This window comes from Gopherus flavomarginatus, chromosome 2 (assembly GCF_025201925.1).
Source record: "Gopherus flavomarginatus isolate rGopFla2 chromosome 2, rGopFla2.mat.asm, whole genome shotgun sequence".
Lineage (NCBI taxonomy): Eukaryota > Metazoa > Chordata > Testudines > Testudinidae > Gopherus > Gopherus flavomarginatus.
The window spans coordinates 47,693,119-47,711,080 of NC_066618.1; the positions used below are offsets into that span (position 1 = coordinate 47,693,119).

The following is a 17,962-nucleotide window of genomic DNA, read 5'->3' on the forward strand; positions in this document are numbered from 1 at the left end:
ACAGTGGGGTTGACCAACTGACTCGACCCTCCCTGCCTGGCGCTCTTCAACCTCTATGCTTGGCTGGGCCCCCAGGATGGACCCACCTCTCCTAGTACCTGGCACCGTGTCTTCCCAAGACAACTCATGAGGGGTGGCATGCAGGGTCACACGCCCTCTCACACCCCGCAGATTTCTGCCAGGGTTCACACCAGAATGTGGCCAGCAGCAACATTTTCGCACTGTGCAGGAGGGAAGGGATGGGAGCTGCTTCCAGCCGCAGGGCAGAAGGAGCGTGGATATAGCACCAGCAGGAAGTGGTTAAACCCTAAGGATGTACTGTGCACCAGGGCCCAGAAAACCTGACTGCAGGAACTTCAGCGAACCCAGCCAGAAAGGTGGCTCAGCAGAGGAGGGTGCCTAGGGGATGGAGCAGCCTCGTGCTCCCTGAGGGCAGGACCCAGAGGGAGAGATGGGCAAAGAGAGTGCTAAGCCCCTGCCCTGGGAGATATTGTGGAACCTGCAGGTTTGGGGCATGAACAGGCTGGAAATCACTTCCTCCCACCACTCGAGTTTAGCTGAGAGGCGAAGAGGCTTCCCTGTGCTAACACTGTGCAGGGCTTTGTCACATGTAGGGCTCGGCTCCTCCTGGCCAGCACTCCGAGCCAGAGGGTCTTGGGCTTTCCCAGGGTGCCTGCCCAGCCAGAGGCAGTGGGGGAAGGAAGGAGCCTGCTGGCCAGGCTGTTGGTGAGCTGAGCACTCCAACCAGGGGCTGGTTCTCCACACAGCGCTGGGAGCGCCCCACTGGAGGCGGATATGGAGCAGTAGGGCTGGGGGAGTGAAGGGTCAAAGCAGGGAGAGAACAGCAAGAGGGCAAGCACGTAAAGGGCTGATGGGTGGACAGCAGAGGTGACACATAACCGGCCGCCACTGGCGCCTGCCTGCACTCACCAACCACCGCAGCTCACAGGAGGGCTTAAATATGGGACTGTCCCTATAAAAACAGGACATCTGGTCACCCATTAATTTAGATTCTACCAAGCAATTGTTGGAGTGTGGAAAATGTACAGATGTGGGATATTAGGAGGGATTTGGATAAGCACAGGCAGATTGTGTGGCATTAGGAATCAGGAATGACATTCCAGACTACAATTTTGGGGGGAAGGGGACACGTGGAGGCTTGTATCGTGTCAAAAACATGATATGATGCCACATTTATTTTGTTTCGCTAGATAAGTCAACAAGAGTTAAAGGCAATTTGACAGAAAGTTATTTTATATTGTCAGCTACTATGTTTCTTGTATCTTCCTCTGAAGGAGCAGCTATTGATTACTGTCACAGGCAGGATACTGAATTAGATGTCCCACAGATCTGATCTAGTATACATTCCTATATTCCTGGTCCTAATATCAGGGATGCCCGAAGTCCTATCTAAGTCCTTGTAAATTTCAGAGTGGATGGTAGCAACTCTACCCAATAGTGATTCCAGAAACCTGTCGACCAGAAGAGTCTGGTTTGATTTTTGGCTGTGATAACAGAGAGCACACAACAAAGTCTAGACTCTGGATGGATGGGAGATTTTGTCAACTGGCCAAAGGGATCCTAGTCCAAACATGGCCCCTATCCTGAATTCTTTGGGATTACCATGGTCTAAGCATAGCTTGCACATAACACAATTTCATGGACTTCACATTGTGCTCTGCCCAACAAGACATTGTCATGTCAAGCCTAGAATATTACAGGCTTGGGGCACCTCGCCACCGCAAGGGGATGCTAGTAGTGAGGGGCTTTGGTGGCAATGGGAGGGTGGGGACATTGTGAGAGGGCACTGACAACAATAGGGAGCTATTGCTGGTGGTGGGGAGTGTCGCGAAGGGGTAACACTGGCATCAAGGGGGTGCTGCTGGAATCAAGAGGGGCATTGTGACAGGGCACAGGTGTTGAAGATGGGCCTCAGAGGCATCAAGGGCAGTGCTGCTAGCATTGTAGGGGCATTGAACAGGGCATTGTGAGGGGCACTGGTGTTGCGAGGTGCATTGCTGGTGTCAAGGAGAACTGGTGCGAGGGGTCACTGGCATCACAAAGGCCTGTCACAAGGAAGTACTTGTCTGGAAGGGGCGTTGCTGGCACTGAGAGAGGGCGTCATGAGGGGATACTGGCATCAGGGTGTGTTGCGGATATTGAGGGGGCATTGGGAGGGGGTGTTATAGGCATTGAGGGGTGCATTGTGAGGGACTGATGCAAGGGGGTGCTCGCCTAGAGGTAGGGCATCATGATGGGATTTGAGTGATCATCATGATGGGGTGATGGCATGGGGTGTTGCTTACATCAAGAGGGACATTGTGAGGGGGCACTGGCATTGAGGGGGGTCAATGGTGAGGTTGAGTGAGGTGTTGTGAGGCAATGCTGGATCGGGGGCATCAGAGGCATTACTAGTGTTGAGGGGCTCCTTGTAAGGAAGCCTTAGTGTCAGTGAGTATTGTAAGGAGGTGCTGATATAGGGGGTTGTTGCTGGCATTGGGAATGTCAGCAGCTGCTGGCATGAGGGGGCAACATGAGGAGGTGCTGGCATCACGGGGCATTACTGACAAGGAGGGGGAGCATTGTGAGAAGTTGCTGGCATCGAGGAGGTGTCACTGGCACTAGGGGATATTGTGAGGCGGTGTTGGTATCAGGGTGTTATTGCTGGCATCAGGGATCATCAGGAAGAAGTACTTGTATCAGGGGTCATTACCACCATCAAGGGGGCATTGTGGGCAGTGCTGGCATCGGGTGGTGTCACTGGCACTGAGAAGGGTATCAGTGGTGAAGGGGTGTTGTGAGGTGGTGCTGGTATTGCAGATTGTCACTGGCATAAGGTGCTAGCATGGGTGAGTTGCTGCCAAGGGAGGGGCATCTTGAGGAGTTGCTGGGATCGGTGGGGCAGCGTGAGGAAGCGCTGGCAATGGGGGACGTTGCTGGCACTGCAGACACAGTGAGGAGGAATTGGCATCGTGGCATCAGGCACTGGATTTAGAGAGCATCACTGGCACTGAGGGTGTCACAGCCTCTGGGGCATTGTGAGGACATGCTGGCATTGGGGGCACATTGTGAGGAGATGCTGACGTTAGTAGGGCATCACTGGCATTGTGGGATGTAGTGAGGAGGTGCTGATATTGGGGCATTACTGGCACTGGGGGTCCTTGTGAGGCAATGTTAGCTTTAGGGGGCATTGTGGGGTGTCACTGGCATGGAGTGGAAGGGTTGTGAGGGGGTGCTGGCATTGGGGTCATCACTGGCATCATGAAGAGCTCCTGGTGTCGGGGTGTCACTGACAGAGAGGGGGAGCGTCATGGTGCGGGCGGGTGTCGGGGTATCACTGGGGGGCTCGGTGTCGCCACGGCAGCGGGATGCTGGCAGGGAGAGGAGGTGTCCAACGGACGGGGGAGGTAGTGCCGCTGTCACAGGAGCGATGAGGGGGAGGCCGGCCGCCGGGAGGGGTGCAGGAGGGCGCCTCGCTGTCACCCCAGCGACAGGGTGCTGGTGGGGAGAGAGGACGGGACTCTGCTATGAGCCACTCCGAGGGGTCCCTCCGCCCAGAGCCCGGACGGGGCCCACCCCGGTACCTGCTGCAGCCGAAGGTGGGAGGCCAGCGCAGGAGGCAGGTGCAGGAAGCAGTCCCGGGCGCCGCTGAAGGCGACAGTCACAGCAGCGCCTCCCGCGCCTCCTCCGCCGGGATAGCCGCTGCCCCACATAATGGCCGCAGCACCCAACCCCGGCGCGCCCCGGCAGCATCGAGCGGCCGCTCCACGCCCAGGTAGAGAGAAGGAAGGAAACACGAGCCCTCAGTACCTTGCCCCCCACCCTCCTGCGGCATTGGTATGGCCCATCACAGGCCAATGAGAGTGCGCACCACACTCACCCGCTGTCTCTGATTGGCTGTTCTCTCGAGGGATTCTGTTGGTGCTGTCTGGCCCGTCGAAATCTCTCTTGTACTTCCCCGCCCGGAACCAATGAGAGCCCGGCAAACGCTCCCCGTTTCTGCGATTGGCTCTTTTCTCGGGGAGCAGCTGGTGCTGCCTGGTTGTGGCGCGCGGGGGGAGGTGGGAAGATGGCGGCGCCTAACGATGGAGTTGGCGGTGTCTGTAAACATCACGCGCAGCAGGACGTTTGCGACTCGCGCGCCAAGTACCGAGAGGGGCGCAGACCCCGCGCAGTGAAGGTGGGAGCGGGCAGGGCGGGCTCTGGGTGGCTGCTTCCAGCAGGTTGTGTGTGGTGGGTCCTGGTCAGACGGGGACCGGTCGCCTAGTTCCGCTCAGCCGGGAAACCCGCGCCAAGGGGGTTAGGCCTGGTGGAGCCTCTGGGTGTCCTGCCGTAAATGTCCTCACCCGCCCCCAGGTACGGAACACAGCCCGGCCTGCCGCTCCCCAGTCGCCGGGACGCAGCCCAGGAACCCCTGGAGCGCAGCAGGTTACGGGTCGCTCTTGCCGCCGCCCCGTCCTCCCTGATCCGAATGCTGCAGCGCCGGGAACTGTTAATAACTCCGTCCCAGTTCCGAACAGAGCCCTCCCCGACAATGCCATGGCACCCCGCCGCCCCCCCTCGACGCTGCTATATCACCCTGAGCCAGCTCCCAGCAGGGGCTCAGCCCTCGCAGGATGTGGGTGCACTTCACGTATTTATTTATATGGCACCCAAAGGCCGCAGTCGGGCGGGGGGCGGGGGAAGAGGCACGCTGTAGGATGATGCAGGATTTACAGGATTACAAATCACCCCTCACACACACTGACCTACCTAGCACTGGCTGGAAATTGATGAGGTTTCAGTCTGGTAAAAACTGATATAACACTTGCCCCCAAATGGGTTAGGAACCTCTTGATTGATTAACGTGTGTGCATCTGTCATTACAATAAACATCAATTTGTTCAGACCACAGTTTATCCCCCTCCCCTTTTACACAAACCTGGTGGTATTGTGAATGTGAATCATTAACGTCAGGAATGTTCAATCATGAAACTATAGAAAACTTTATTCACATTGAAGGAAACCCCACGCTATTTGAAATTCCACTTCTACTATTTTAGTTTTGGGCCTTTAGATATTTTGTTACACACTGAGAAAGCCCATTACCATTCAGTTAAATCATGGGATTGTAGAAAACAAAAATGGAAAGATTTATTCATTTATCTTGTCTTGAAAGGTTGAGTACAATGCATACAAATCCAGGGTCCAATCTTGCAAACGTATGACATTTTATTCACATAACGGGACTACTCATATGAGTGAAGTTATTCTTGTTTTTGTAGTATCAGGATTATAAAATGCGATTTTGAAAGTTGGTTAAGCTTGAGATCTAAATATTCCAACTGTATCCCTTGTCAGCGTGTTATAAAAGCTAATTAAATCATATTCAGTGACTATGATTAACTAAAGGCTATTTGAAGAAAGCTGCTGGGTTTCAAAATAGTTTTCATTGTGTTTTTTGTTTGAGTTTTGGAAATATACGTGGTGGTTCTTATGTGGAATCTTCATTACTGGAGGTTTGCAAGCCTGGTAGCCTATTCTGTATGATCCTCTGCTAATCTCTGTGTGGACGAATAGTTCTGTCGATCCATGCATGATATCTCACACTGTCTATCCAAGATCTTTTTTTTCTGTCTTGTGCTCTTCTGTCATCAGCTTTACCTTGCAGTGCCTGTAAACATGCATCACCCACTGAACCTCTTAAAATATGCCCTGCAAGTCAAAGCTTTTAATAGGATCTCTAATTAGATTTTGCTGAGTTCCAATCATCTGTAGTACTACTTTGTTGGTTACGGGGTCTATCCATGATATTTTTCTATAACACCATAATTCAAAGGATTGTAGTTTCTTTATTATTGATTGTTTGAATACCCATGTTCCATAGCTATATCTATAGTTCCATAGACCAAATGTAAGTTCTGAAGTTTTGGAACTTAGTCTTCAGATGTATGTCCTTTCTCATCAGATGGTTATTCTTCCAGAATGTCTCTTTCACTCCTGCTATTCTGGTGTTGACTTTAGTATCCGATCTTCCAGTAGTGATGCTTCCTAAGTAGCAATAATTTCTCAGTTGCTGTCATTAACTGGAATCTTGCTTGTTTCCCCAAGAGTCTTGTATACCACCATAGTTCTTGTTTTGTCTAGAGTTGAATGTGGACCATATTCTTTGCCATATTTGTACATAATTTCCACTAACTTCATCAGACCTAGTTCGAAATGAGCCAACAGCACTGTGTCATCTGCATAGGAAATGTTATTAACCTGTTTTCCATTACTTTTAATATTTCTGTTTTGTCAACTAAACACTCATTATAAATGTTGAATAAAATTGGTGTCATTATACAGCTTTGGCTTACTCCTCTCCTGATATCCATTTCATTTTCATCTTCCATTATAATTGCCTTCTGATTCCAGTATAATTGTTATATGACTCAAAATTCATATCTATCAGTCCTTACACTTAATATATTGAGCAATATGTAGTGATAGATTGAGTCAAATACTTTTTGGAAGTCAGTTAAGCACAAGTATACTGTTTTTCCCATTTCAGTTGATTTTTCTAGTATGATCTTCATTATTGTGCCCTTTGTAGGTGTGAAATGATATTGTTGTTCACTTATTTCCTTACCAATCCCTGCTGCCTTGTGGACTGTCTTTTGGCTAGAGGCTAGGGTTCCAACCTGAAAAAAATGGCTGCACTTGATTCTTGAGGCCCTTGTGGAATATTAGTACCAAAGTTGTCATAATCACCCAGTTTAACATCCCTCAACTGCCATGCAATTTGACTGGCCCTTGGTGTGAACCACTGCCCTGCATGGCCAGACATGTGAAACTGGTGACCACAGGAATGTTAAGGGTACTGAATCAACTCAGGAAGCACCCAATGTATGTGGACAAATAGAAAGGTAAAATGTTACAATAGGATTGAGATGTTCTGTATAGGTTGAGATGACTTTGTCACAAGTCTTCTGAGCAGCAAAGAATACAGAGTTATCAGTGCAAATGGATTGTGAACTGGGAAAGGAATGGTAATTATGGTAGATAGAACTATAGCTGAAAGGACTGAATAAGTGAATCTGTCATCTGGACCTGTAATGATAATAGCAATAAAAGCATGTCCAATGATTATTCAAATATATGTCCCAAGAAACTGCAGATTCTGAAGAGGATGTCGAAGCAATGGAAATCAGTGGTGAAAAGAAAGAAATACACCTCTACCCCGATATAACGTGACCCAATATTACAGAAATATGGATATAACACGGTAAAGCAGCGCTCCAGGGGGGTGGGACTGCACGCTCTGGCGGATCAAAGCAAGTTCGATATAACGCAGTAAGATTTTTTGGCGCCCAAGGACAGCGTTTTATCAGGGTAGAGGTGTAGTGGTAATTCTTATCGGAGACAGGAAAAATGGAAGTGGAAAAAGGCCAACTGTCACAGATATTATTTGGTGCCAGTGAAAGAAATGACAGAGAAAAAAGATTCAGAGATTTTTAAGAGACATATGGTCTCATTATCTGCAGTCCTTATTTTCAACAAAAAGAAAGCACAAAATGTACATGAGAATTACCAGGAGGGATGAATAAAAACCAAAATTGATTTGATCATGATCACCCATAGGTCTAGAAATTGTATTAGGAAGAGAAGGTTATGCTAAGCACAGATTGTGGATCAGATCATAGATTGATAATGAGGAGACAGAATATCAAACTGAAAAAGTTACACGAAGTCTAATACCTTGAAGCTCTGAGGAATTAGGAGACGGAAGTCACTACAAAGAAGTGTTGTGGATCATTAATGCAAATAAAGACCAGGTGACTTGGGAATGTCTGAAAGATGCTCTGAATCTGCAGATAAACCTGTATGGTAGAAGTTACTAGCTAAGGCCACGTCCAGACTAGGAATTAAAATCGATTTTAGATACGCAACTTCAGCTACGAGAATAACGTAGCTGAAGTCGAATTTCTAAAATCGAGGTACTCACCAGTCTGGACGGCGCGGCATCGATGTCCGCGGCTCTCCGCGTCGATTCCGGAACTCCGTTCGGATTGATGGAGTTCCAGAATCGATGTAAGCGCGCTCGGGGATCGATACACCGCGTCCAGACTAGACGCGATATATCGATCCCCGAGCAATCGATTTTAACCCGCCGATGCCGCGGGTTAGTCTGGACGAGGGCTAAGACATCCCATGGATAACAGATAAAATCATTGCTCTGGTGTATGAGAGAAGGAAAGTAAAAACAGTGATCAACAACAGAAAAAGAGGAATACTGAAGACTACGGGGGTCATATGCATTCAGAAAGCTTCTTGAAAGACTCACTGACAATGCATTTTGACCTTTAACTGTAATGAGTTTAGCAGATTTAAATATGGATTGAGCAGATCTGGAGCTTTTCATGGAATATATTCCTCATTATGCAACAGAATCAGAATGATCTCTAATCCTGCATAACCTGCTGAATGGGGAAAACCTGTTTTATTCAGAATATCTTGTATCTAATACTTCCCCAGTGCACATATGCTACATGATCACTGCACTTGCAGAACAGTCTGCTCTTAGTATGACAGTTTACAGAGTCATGTTGTTTCTCTCACTGGGGATCCTTTATTTTCCCCATGTAAATTCCACGTTTCTAACCAAGAAAGACGTGACAGGAATAATTTCTTTTAGTTTGCCAGTGCTACATGATAATTGTCCAGAAAATCAGCTGTTCATTGTTGCAAGGAATTTGCAGTGTACTGGCTGGACTATGGCACTGCTCATTCCTGGATCAGACTTGCTCAAAAATAAGCCCTAACTCAAGTGGTAGACACCTGCTTTTGGATCAGAACGATTGAGTTCTATCCCCACTTGCTGATGAGGAGGTCCTTGTTGACCATGGAGTTCTTCCAAATTCCTGCTGGGGTCCTACAATACTCCAAGCTCAAAATCAAAAGGGTAGATGTTTTAAAATTTTTGAAGTTCTAAGAGGGTTGTAGGTCCAATAGATAATATAAGAAAATTTCTTGAGCTGTTTGAATATGGTATTTAATGTTTTATTGCAAGAGAAGTATGAATGTATTTAAATGTTTTTATTTCTTTCAGGTGTATACTGTCAACTTGGAATCTCGTTATTTGCTAATACAGGGAGTTCCTGCTTTGGGCGTTATGAAGGAATTAGTGGAACAATTTGCATTATATGGTGCCATTGAAGAGTACAATGCTTTAGATGAGTATCCAGCAGAACAATTTACAGAAGTTTATCTTATCAAATTCCAAAAATTACAGAGTGCAAGGTATTGCAATAGATAATATCTGTCTACCTTCTATTTCTTGAATCTTTGGTGTCTTAATATTGGTAAATATCTTGAGATTGAAGTAAAATATTCATCCCACATAAATATATTTGGTACATACAAGAGTGGTGTGTTCTCCTCACTGTGTTGCAACTGAAACATTTATTACAAACAGAGATCAAGAGAATCAGTGATCCTCAAATATGTTTGTTAAAATGTGAACTGTGATAACACTGGATTAATGTAATATTTGAAAACAATTTCCTTTTGTTTAGGGTAGCCAAGAGAAAACTGGATGAACGGAGTTTCTTTGGTAGTTTGCTTCATGTGTGTTACGCTCCAGAATTTGAAACAGTCCAAGAGACTAGGGAGAAGCTGCAAGACAGGAGAAAGTATATCGCAAGAGCAACAAGTAATAGAGGTTTGTAATTGGACACCCTATTGAAAGTTTAAAGAATCACTTTTGTTGTGGATATGTTTTGGCAAAGTAAAAATAGCTACTCTTATAGTTAATTGTTCATCTTTACTTTGCTGCAAAACGTGCATATCTGTCTTCAGTACTTTAAGAGCAGAATGGAAAGGCACCTCAATGTTCAGTGGATTCTAAATGATCAAAGCCACACAAAAGATGGTGAATGAGGGAATAAGATATGCACAGGTTTTAACGCTTCTGTTTCCCTGGTTTTCATTGTGTGTGATCTCATTTATCAGAAACATAACCACGGCTAAGAAACATGAGGTGAGATTCTTATCTCAATTCTGACCCCTTTATGCAGGTTAAAAGGGCTGGAGTGGTGTAAACAGGCCCTAAAAATCATGGATCCACCAAGGAGCGAATTCCCCCACTGCAGGGACTGGTGATGGGGATAGTGGGGGTGGGATATGTCAATGGTGGGGCTGCAGCATGAAGCACTGTAGAGATTCCAGACAGTGTTGTAGCCCATAGGACAGCCCCAGGAGTTACTGAAACTTAGATAGCCTCACCCCGAACAGCCCAGATTGGAAGGGCACAAAATTGATTTAAAGCCACATTAACCAGTCACATTCCCTCTCCCTCCACCTTCGAGCTGTGAGTTATGTGCTACATCTCCAAGAAGCACACCACATAATCTCATCCCTAGATTTTATAAAGAGTTTAGGGTCCATGTGTTTCATATATTGCCACTGTATGCTCAGATGCTTTGGTTCTGATTGGGTAAGATAATTGCACCAGTGAACTTCTGCAGTATAATTGAAAGAGGAAATAGTTTACATAGAATACGTGTCAGGAACACATTGTCTGGGCTTTCTGAACTCTAGTGATTTCACACTTACTAATAATCATGAATAAGGTTAAGATTTTGTCATGGTTATTTTTAGTAAAAGTCACGGACAGGTCATGGGCAATACACAAAAATTCAGGGGAGCCCGTAACTTGTCTGTGACTTTACTAAAAATAACAGAGGCAGGGCTGGGGTAGAAATGACAGCTGGAGTCCCATAGTCGGGGACAGACAGGCCAAGCCGCACCGCCATGTTGGGAGGATGGGTGACACAGCCATCTGGGGGCGTATTGCACAGGCTCCGTCCCAGCTACACTGCTCTAGCCCTGGCCAAAGGCGCTGAGGGGCATGTGCACGGCCCTTGGGGAGAGCATGGCCCTGGCTGCATTCTCAGTCACAGGGCAGGAGTGCACAGCCCCAGCTGCAACCATGGCTGTGGGATGGTGTGCACAGCCCCGGCTGCAGCAACGGGGTGTGCACAGCTCCAGCCCCAGTGGAAGCTCTGGCAGGGAGGACATAAAGTCCTGGTTCCAGCCCAGCCACATGGAGAGGAATGTCACACAGTCCTGACTCCAGCCCAGCTGTGGGGAAGAGGAGCATAGGCCCAGCTCCAGCTCCAGCGCCAGCTGCAGCCATGCAAGGCGGGGGCGCACAGTCCTGGCTCCAGCTGCGGCTCCAGCCCTGATTTCAGCTGCTGATAGCTGAAGAAGTCAGGGAGGTCAGGTAAAGTCACAGAATCCGTTCCTGCCATGTCCAAATTGTATCCTTAATCATGAACTACAATTGCTGTGGCAATCAACAATTTCACACTTAATGGAATGAAGTCTGGATTGCCAGAAAGATAATGCAAGTGAATTAATATTAAGCAGTGAAATATTAAACTTCATAGGACTAATTTAATACTCCATCAAAAACAACGTAAAGAGAATTTTAACTTTGCAGTTAAGCGCCTGCATCAGGAGATGTCAAAGTTAAGGTTGCTCCCTCCTTCTGCCTCTGTATTATGATTAGATTTGGAAGGATTATATTTTTATTGGTAAATGTCAGTAAAAATTGAGTTCACCATACACACACAAAATATTTCCATGGATGATAATCAAAATGTACAGCTAGGCAAAGTAAGAAAAGTGCTGCATGAGAACTTAGAGTTTAAGGATATTTACTGTGTGTATTTCAATATGTGATGTTGATAGTTTGTATTGTAAGGATTATAAAGCTTTAACTTTTTGAATCTCAACAGTCTGTCACTATATAATTACTGTCTGACCCCTCCTATAATTTTCTGCAACTGTGAACATGTAAATTGATAAGAATTGCAATATATGCTTAAAATCCATAATTTTGCACAACTGTGAAAATTTAAATTGAGAATCTAAAAATTCTTAAAAATAAACCAATCTTATCCATCAAAATTATGATACAGTCTTTACTTACATGAACACATACCATTTAAAAAGTTGGGAAAATGGTTTGCTTTCCTTCTTTCGCAAAAACTGCTGAAATGTTTTTGCTCAAAATTTCCAGTATAATTAATAATCAAGCAGAAGCCATGTCTGGAAAAGAGTCTGAAAGGTGAAACTTTTGAAAAATGAGTAACTGAAACTTGAGGTTAGACTGGAACTGGCTATAAAATCTTGACTCTAGTGGTCAGCTTCACTTTAATTCAGCTATGGTAAATAAATGCTTTATTATATATAATTTAGAGAAGTTATATAATAATCAACTCTCTCTTTGTGTTAAAGTTCATTTTGTGGTAAAGAAGATACAGGAGCCTAAAAAAACTGTTTCAAAGAACTCAGAACATAACTTTCAACCAGAAACCTTAGGATTCAGTGCAGTGGATGCAAACATTGGGAACTGGGATCCATCTGCATGTTGTCCTTACCAGCCATCTTGTGAATTTTCATCAAGAAACACAGCATGTCCTTCAGGAGGTCACTTTCAGAGGGTGTTGGCATTCCCTCAATATGTCAGTAACTGTGCTGAAACTTCTGCATCCTTTTGCCAAAGTAAACCTTTGACTCGAAGTGCACAACAGGGGGGATATACCAACACACCAGTTTCTCTTGTGCTGAAAAGAAAAGTTCCTTCTGATAATGGAATTGGGAGATTTATGCCCCGAACAACTCAACTGCAAGAGCGAAAGAGAAAGAGAGACCAAGGCAATCAAATTGACTTCATTGGAATAGACTCAGATAGTACCAAAGTCATTATTGGTCCACAGCTACCAGAAATACCAAAAGTGGACATGGATGATGATTCATTGAATACTTCAGCAAGTTTAATTCGAAATAAACTTACGGAGGTATGCACTCTTAAAACAAAACAAAACAAACCCTTCTAATTTTGATTTTCAAACTTACGTTTATATTCTCATTCATTAAAAATTGGTTTAAAGTTTATTTATGGGCCATACAGTAACTTACCTCAACATATAGGATATTTTCCCAGCAATTTGATAATATTGGGGCTAATTCTGAGAAGTACGAGCACCCATAATGCCCATTGAAGTCAGTCACAGGTTCTCGTCTCCTCTCAGGATCAGGCCAAATGTCAAAAAAGCACCTAAAACCAAAAAGTGTTTTTTTTAACCCTCTAATCATAATACTTTGATTCATTTTGATACCAACTTCATGCTGTTGAAGTATTTTCATTTTATACAGTTTTGTTTTTTATGCCTCTGTCAGTTTTGGAAATAAAAGTAACATCAAGGTACTGCTCATTTTCCATATTCATTCATTCTCCCCACATACCTCATTTTTCCTTGCAGTTGGGAGTATCTAAAGCAGCTGACCTCATATTTGGATTTTAGAGGTCTTCATAATGTTGGACTTAGACTCTGAAGAATTTAACACAGTCTTATTTATGGCAGACTGCATGGCATCATTTAAATTTCTGCTGTCTGATTTAGTTTGAATTCATTTTGAATGAAACAAAAGTATACAGATGCTGTGAACTGTCTTACTAGAATTTCCTTTTCTTTGCCTTTTAATTATTTGAAACTTATTTATATTTTCTTCATTGATGTTGCAAACTGCCTCAGGTGAAATATTTTACCTGAACAGCTATGTTACCATGAGGGGTTCAGGATTATTTTAATTTTCTGTGAACAGTAAAGTGGTTAAACAAGTAGGACAGCTTAAGCTAGCTCCGGCGCTGAAGTTACGCAAAAATATAGTTATTAATTTAGAATTGGCAATTCTGAGTAAATAAATGGAGTGATAGTTTAGTCTTTCTTCCTCCAATTAATATGATTAAATGAGATCTAAAGGAAACATTCTGGGAAATCAGTTTGCTTGATATGAGAGCTTAATGGATGCCTTTCCACATTTCTTTGAGGAGACTATAAGGGACTGGCATGAAACAGACTAGTGTTTTGACAAAATATTTGGGTTCATTTTATTCTAAAGTACCTACTTTATTCCTGATTTCAAAATGCAAAAAGCATTCCTTCTTGGAATGTACAACTTTTAAAATGCAGTTTACTAATGGCTGTTTAGGGCCAGATGCTGATACTTGTACTCACATAGAGTAGCATTTCAGTTCACAAGTGGACTAATTTACTTCCGTAGCTACTAACTGTTGCTTTACGCCAGCTCTTGATTCAAAATGAACAAACATTTTCAGTTTCAGAGTTTACACTGATATTGCTGGTTGTATGCAGGTCTGGCAGTCGAATTTGAAGAAAAGCATTTGTAAACTAAACAAACTTGTTATAGAATCAGAGATTAAATGTGGCCCTCCAAATGCCATGTGTAGAGTCACTTTTCATAGTACAGTAGCTCTTTAATAAGAATTGTAATACTGTAAGGAAACGTGCACTAGTAAACATTTTTCTTTTACTAATATACTATTGTATTTAGTAGGCTTAAGTTAAGACAATCAAGAAACAGAGACCATTACCTTCAATACAGAAAGCTATGTAGATTTGAAGGGGCTCAACTGCAACTAAATTGCTAAATCAATTAATGAATCACACATCACCTTAAAAAAAAAACAACCCACTTTATTCTAAAGCACTTTTCTTTTTCCATATTACAGTTTTAGTTGCAGGTGGCTAAACTATACTTCGATATTCCTCTATTGTTGATGCACATAATGAAAGTGTACAACATTCTATCATTACTAAACCTTCAAAATCAATTATTTGTTAAAATACAGCAAGTTGTAGGTCACTGATTCACTTGCTTGTTGATGCTGTACTGTTTTCCCAGTATTCCATATTGTCATTCTAAGAATTAAAAATGTTCTTTAATTTGTCTTTGTGCATAACATTCACTTACAACTCTGTGTGGTGGAAAGTTTGTAATACAATTGCAATGAACAAATACTGTACACTGTACTGCTTCTAAAATTCAAATACTGAAGTTACATACACATTTAGGGACATTTATTCTAAAAGCAACAGAAGCAGGAATAATTACAATTTACTGATTTTGGACTTTTTCCTTTTTAAACTAGGTAGCAGTTTCTGTTCCAAAATCATTTGGGGAAAAGCCAGAGGATACTCAAACAAAGCGACCGCTAAAGCAGAGAAGAAGAATATAGATACTCCTGGCAGCATCTTTGATGATCATCTGCCTTTAAAGGATGTAATTTCAAGTGTTTATTTTTGTAATGTCAAAGGTAAAGAAATATTAAAATTAAAAATATCTGTATATTATAATGTATTTTCTAGCAGTAGTATTATAAATCTTGTATTTTTTGACATTCAATTAAACAAATGTCTAATTAGTAGCATTCTTGTATCTCAGTAGCCAGACACACAGATAATATTTTATACCTCATGAAACACTAACTCCTTTAAAAGCCATTTGTTATCCTCTTATCCATTTCTTCAGTAGCAGGTATACTGACGTTAAGGAATGCAGAGATGTAGTATTAAAGTAAGAGTTCTGACTTGCTGCTGTTTTTACTGTCTTAAGAAAACTGATGCAGAGAAACTGTCCTTTACAGCAGTTTTCCAGTTGCAGAGCTACATATCACCAGTTTCTCGGAATGCCTGCATTTCAAAAGCCATGCTGCTCTATAAAAGAAAGAAGACACAATATGACAAAATAGTTGTAAAATAAAATAAGGTAGTTAAACTAGTTTAAGAAAGGATGAAAGGTATTAAAAAAATAATAGTGCTAAATTGAGGCTTGTAAGAGTAAACAAATGACTGAACATTTGAAAACATCTTTCCAGTTCCTCAGATGCCACCTGGCACTTTGATAATGGAAATTAAATGTAAATGGCTTCATGGCTGAGAACTTAAGTCAGAACATTCAAAGTGATGTATCCTTTGGGAAACCAAAGGATACTTATATATAGTTATAACTAGATATACTACTTCTGGGAATATCCTGATTTTTGAACATCTGAAGTTAAAAGCAAAGGCTGCATTGAGAATGCTGTCTTGCCTTGGCTTAAGAAAAGTAAAAATAATGAGGTGCTTGTGTTGGTGGGTTTTTTTTAATGCTATAGGACAAGAAAGAGCATATCCAAACTTCTTCTGGGACTGCAGCTGCAGGCTAATATGCACTAGAGTGTTCTCCTTTTCTACTGGAGCCCTGGTTTCCTTTTAAAAATGTACATGTTTTGTAGGGCACAGTACACAAAACGTAGAAGCTGCGAGCAAGTAACAGTTGATCTGAATCTTCAACAAGACCATGATTTAATAACGAGAGCAGAGTAGGAATTAGCCTGGATTTTCAGTCCAATTTTGTCACCAACTGTATACGAAGTTGGACAAGTCACTTAATCTTCTAATGCCTTTGGTTCCCCTATCTCTAAAATTAAGATAAATACTACAGCTGGGCAGAGGATAGTAGTAATGCTAATCCTCTTTCATGATGGATTTCAAAAGTTGGTTTTGTTCTGAGGAAAACAGAATCTTCCTGAGCTGCCTGGTGAGCAGTTCTGGGAATTGGGGCTGTGGAGGAGCCAGGCTCCTAAGAGCCCCAGCACTGGGACAATCTGCTTGGCTGGCTGTCCTGGGTGGGGATCCTGGAAGCCCTGGAGCTGCAAGGAAGTGTTTGTGTAGGTTTTGCTATGACAGACAGAAATAAATCCAGCATGGGCACATGAATATCTTACAACTGGAGATCTGGAAATTCTCAAAGAACTGTGAATGTATGAATTGTGTTAAGCTTTCAAGACAATAATTAGGCTGACGGGCAGTATTGCCCCAAGTTATTTAATTTTTTTACATGCAAAAATGATTTAATACCTTGATGTCTGGCAAACATGGTCCAAATGCTTCCAAGAGAAGATTTTCATCTCTTACAGCTTTTTCAAAATCTGTGTAAGAGAGCTTGCCATCATGATCATAGTCCTAGGAAACGAGGATAAGCATTATTAGTCAAAAGCGGTTACTTACCTTACAGTAACTGTGCTAATGCTATAAAATAATTTAATCTTTGAGTGATTGTCGAGTTGGATTCCACTCTTGGTGTGTATGCATACAAGATCAGATTCATTTGTCCAGCAGTTTCTGCTGGGGGGCCTCACTTGCACCCTATATGTTCTCATATCCCCCACTTGATTGCATAAAGGGCAGAGTTGGCCAACTGTCATGAGTTGGCCTGTCTGTGGCCAACACAGAATCCCAAAGGAATAGGAATCCATAGTAGCAGGGAAGGAAAGCCCATCATGGAATCCGTATGGACAGTACATCTCAAAGAACCACAGTTACTATAAAGTAAAATACTTGTTCTAGGAATTGTCCACATGAATTCCACTTTTGGTAATTAATATGCAGTGGTCTGATTGCTTTGAGATTGGCTTTAGGAGTCCTGTTCAAACAGGACAGCTCTACCAACACAGGCATTCACTCTGGAAACCTCTAGCAAATAAGAGCATTTTATAAATATGTGGTGTGAACTCCGCATAGCTGCCTTACAAATTTCAGAAACACGGACATTCTTCTAACTGGCAGCAGACGCTGCCTGAGCTCTAATGGAATGAGCTCTAAGGTGACTAGGTAAATCTAACTTGGCTAGCTTATGATGCTTTCTTATACAAGTGGAGACCCATTTTGTTAATCTCTGTAAGGATACAGTCTGACCTGTAACTCTCTCAGTCTAGGTGTATTCTTCAATGATTTTGACCTGTTAAGGTAGTGTAATAATGACCTTACTACATCACATGTGTGATGTTTAGCTTCATCCACATTTGAGTGAGAAAACTGGGAGATGAGTTGGTTCATGTAGAAGTCTGACACAACTTTGGGCAGGAACCTGGGATGAAGCCTGAGAGTGACCCTGTCCTTATGAAACACTTTATAAGGGAGAGCCGCCCTGAGAGTCCCTACTCTTCAAGCTGATGTAATGGTTACTAAAAAGTCAGGCTTCGTAGATAGGGAAAATTTAGGGAACAGGCTGCTAAGGGCTCAAAGTGGGAGAGGGGCAATCATCCTTGCTAATACTATACTGAAGTCACAAGAAGGAGAGGGGCTCC

At 43.4% G+C, this 17,962-nt stretch overlaps 3 protein-coding genes across 6 annotated transcripts in view; 1 reads left to right on the plus strand and 2 right to left on the minus strand.

Moving 5' to 3' along the window:
- PEX1 (peroxisomal biogenesis factor 1) overlaps nt 1–3,803 on the minus strand; it is a 47,472-nt gene extending 43,669 nt beyond the window's left edge. Inside the window, exon 1 of one of the 4 annotated variants that reach the window (XM_050939500.1) lies at nt 3,585–3,803. In XM_050939500.1, coding sequence (XP_050795457.1) covers nt 3,585–3,713 — 129 coding nt within the window. In that variant the 5' untranslated portion in view covers nt 3,714–3,803. The remainder of the gene's footprint in view (nt 1–3,584) is intronic. The other 3 variants (XM_050939501.1, XM_050939498.1, XM_050939499.1) reach the window with 3 other exon arrangements.
- Nucleotides 3,804–4,031: 228 nt separating this feature from the next.
- RBM48 (RNA binding motif protein 48) lies at nt 4,032–15,421 on the plus strand. The gene is made up of 5 exons (XM_050939639.1): nt 4,032–4,180; nt 9,071–9,261; nt 9,537–9,682; nt 12,265–12,827; nt 14,984–15,421. Exons 1-5 carry the CDS (start codon nt 4,070–4,072, stop codon nt 15,068–15,070), a joined length of 1,098 nt encoding a protein of 365 aa, XP_050795596.1. The 5' UTR covers nt 4,032–4,069; the 3' UTR covers nt 15,071–15,421.
- A 33-nt stretch (nt 15,422–15,454) lies between these two features.
- Nucleotides 15,455–17,962, minus strand: part of CLXN (calaxin) — a 32,090-nt gene continuing 29,582 nt past the window's right edge. Inside the window, exons 5-6 of the mRNA XM_050939684.1 lie at nt 16,734–16,838; nt 15,455–15,548 (exon numbers count right to left, since the gene is read on the minus strand). Coding sequence (XP_050795641.1) covers nt 15,498–15,548; nt 16,734–16,838 — 156 coding nt within the window. The 3' untranslated portion in view covers nt 15,455–15,497. The remainder of the gene's footprint in view (nt 15,549–16,733; nt 16,839–17,962) is intronic.

Coding starts and splice junctions, on each gene's coding strand:
- RBM48 (XM_050939639.1), top strand. CDS start 4,070: ATGGCGGCGCCTAACGATGGAGTTGGCGGTGTCTGTAAACATCACGCG. Junction 4,181..9,070: donor GCAGACCCCGCGCAGTGAAG/GTGGGAGCGGGC, acceptor TATTTCTTTCAG/GTGTATACTGTCAACTTGGA. Junction 9,262..9,536: donor CAAAAATTACAGAGTGCAAG/GTATTGCAATAG, acceptor CCTTTTGTTTAG/GGTAGCCAAGAGAAAACTGG.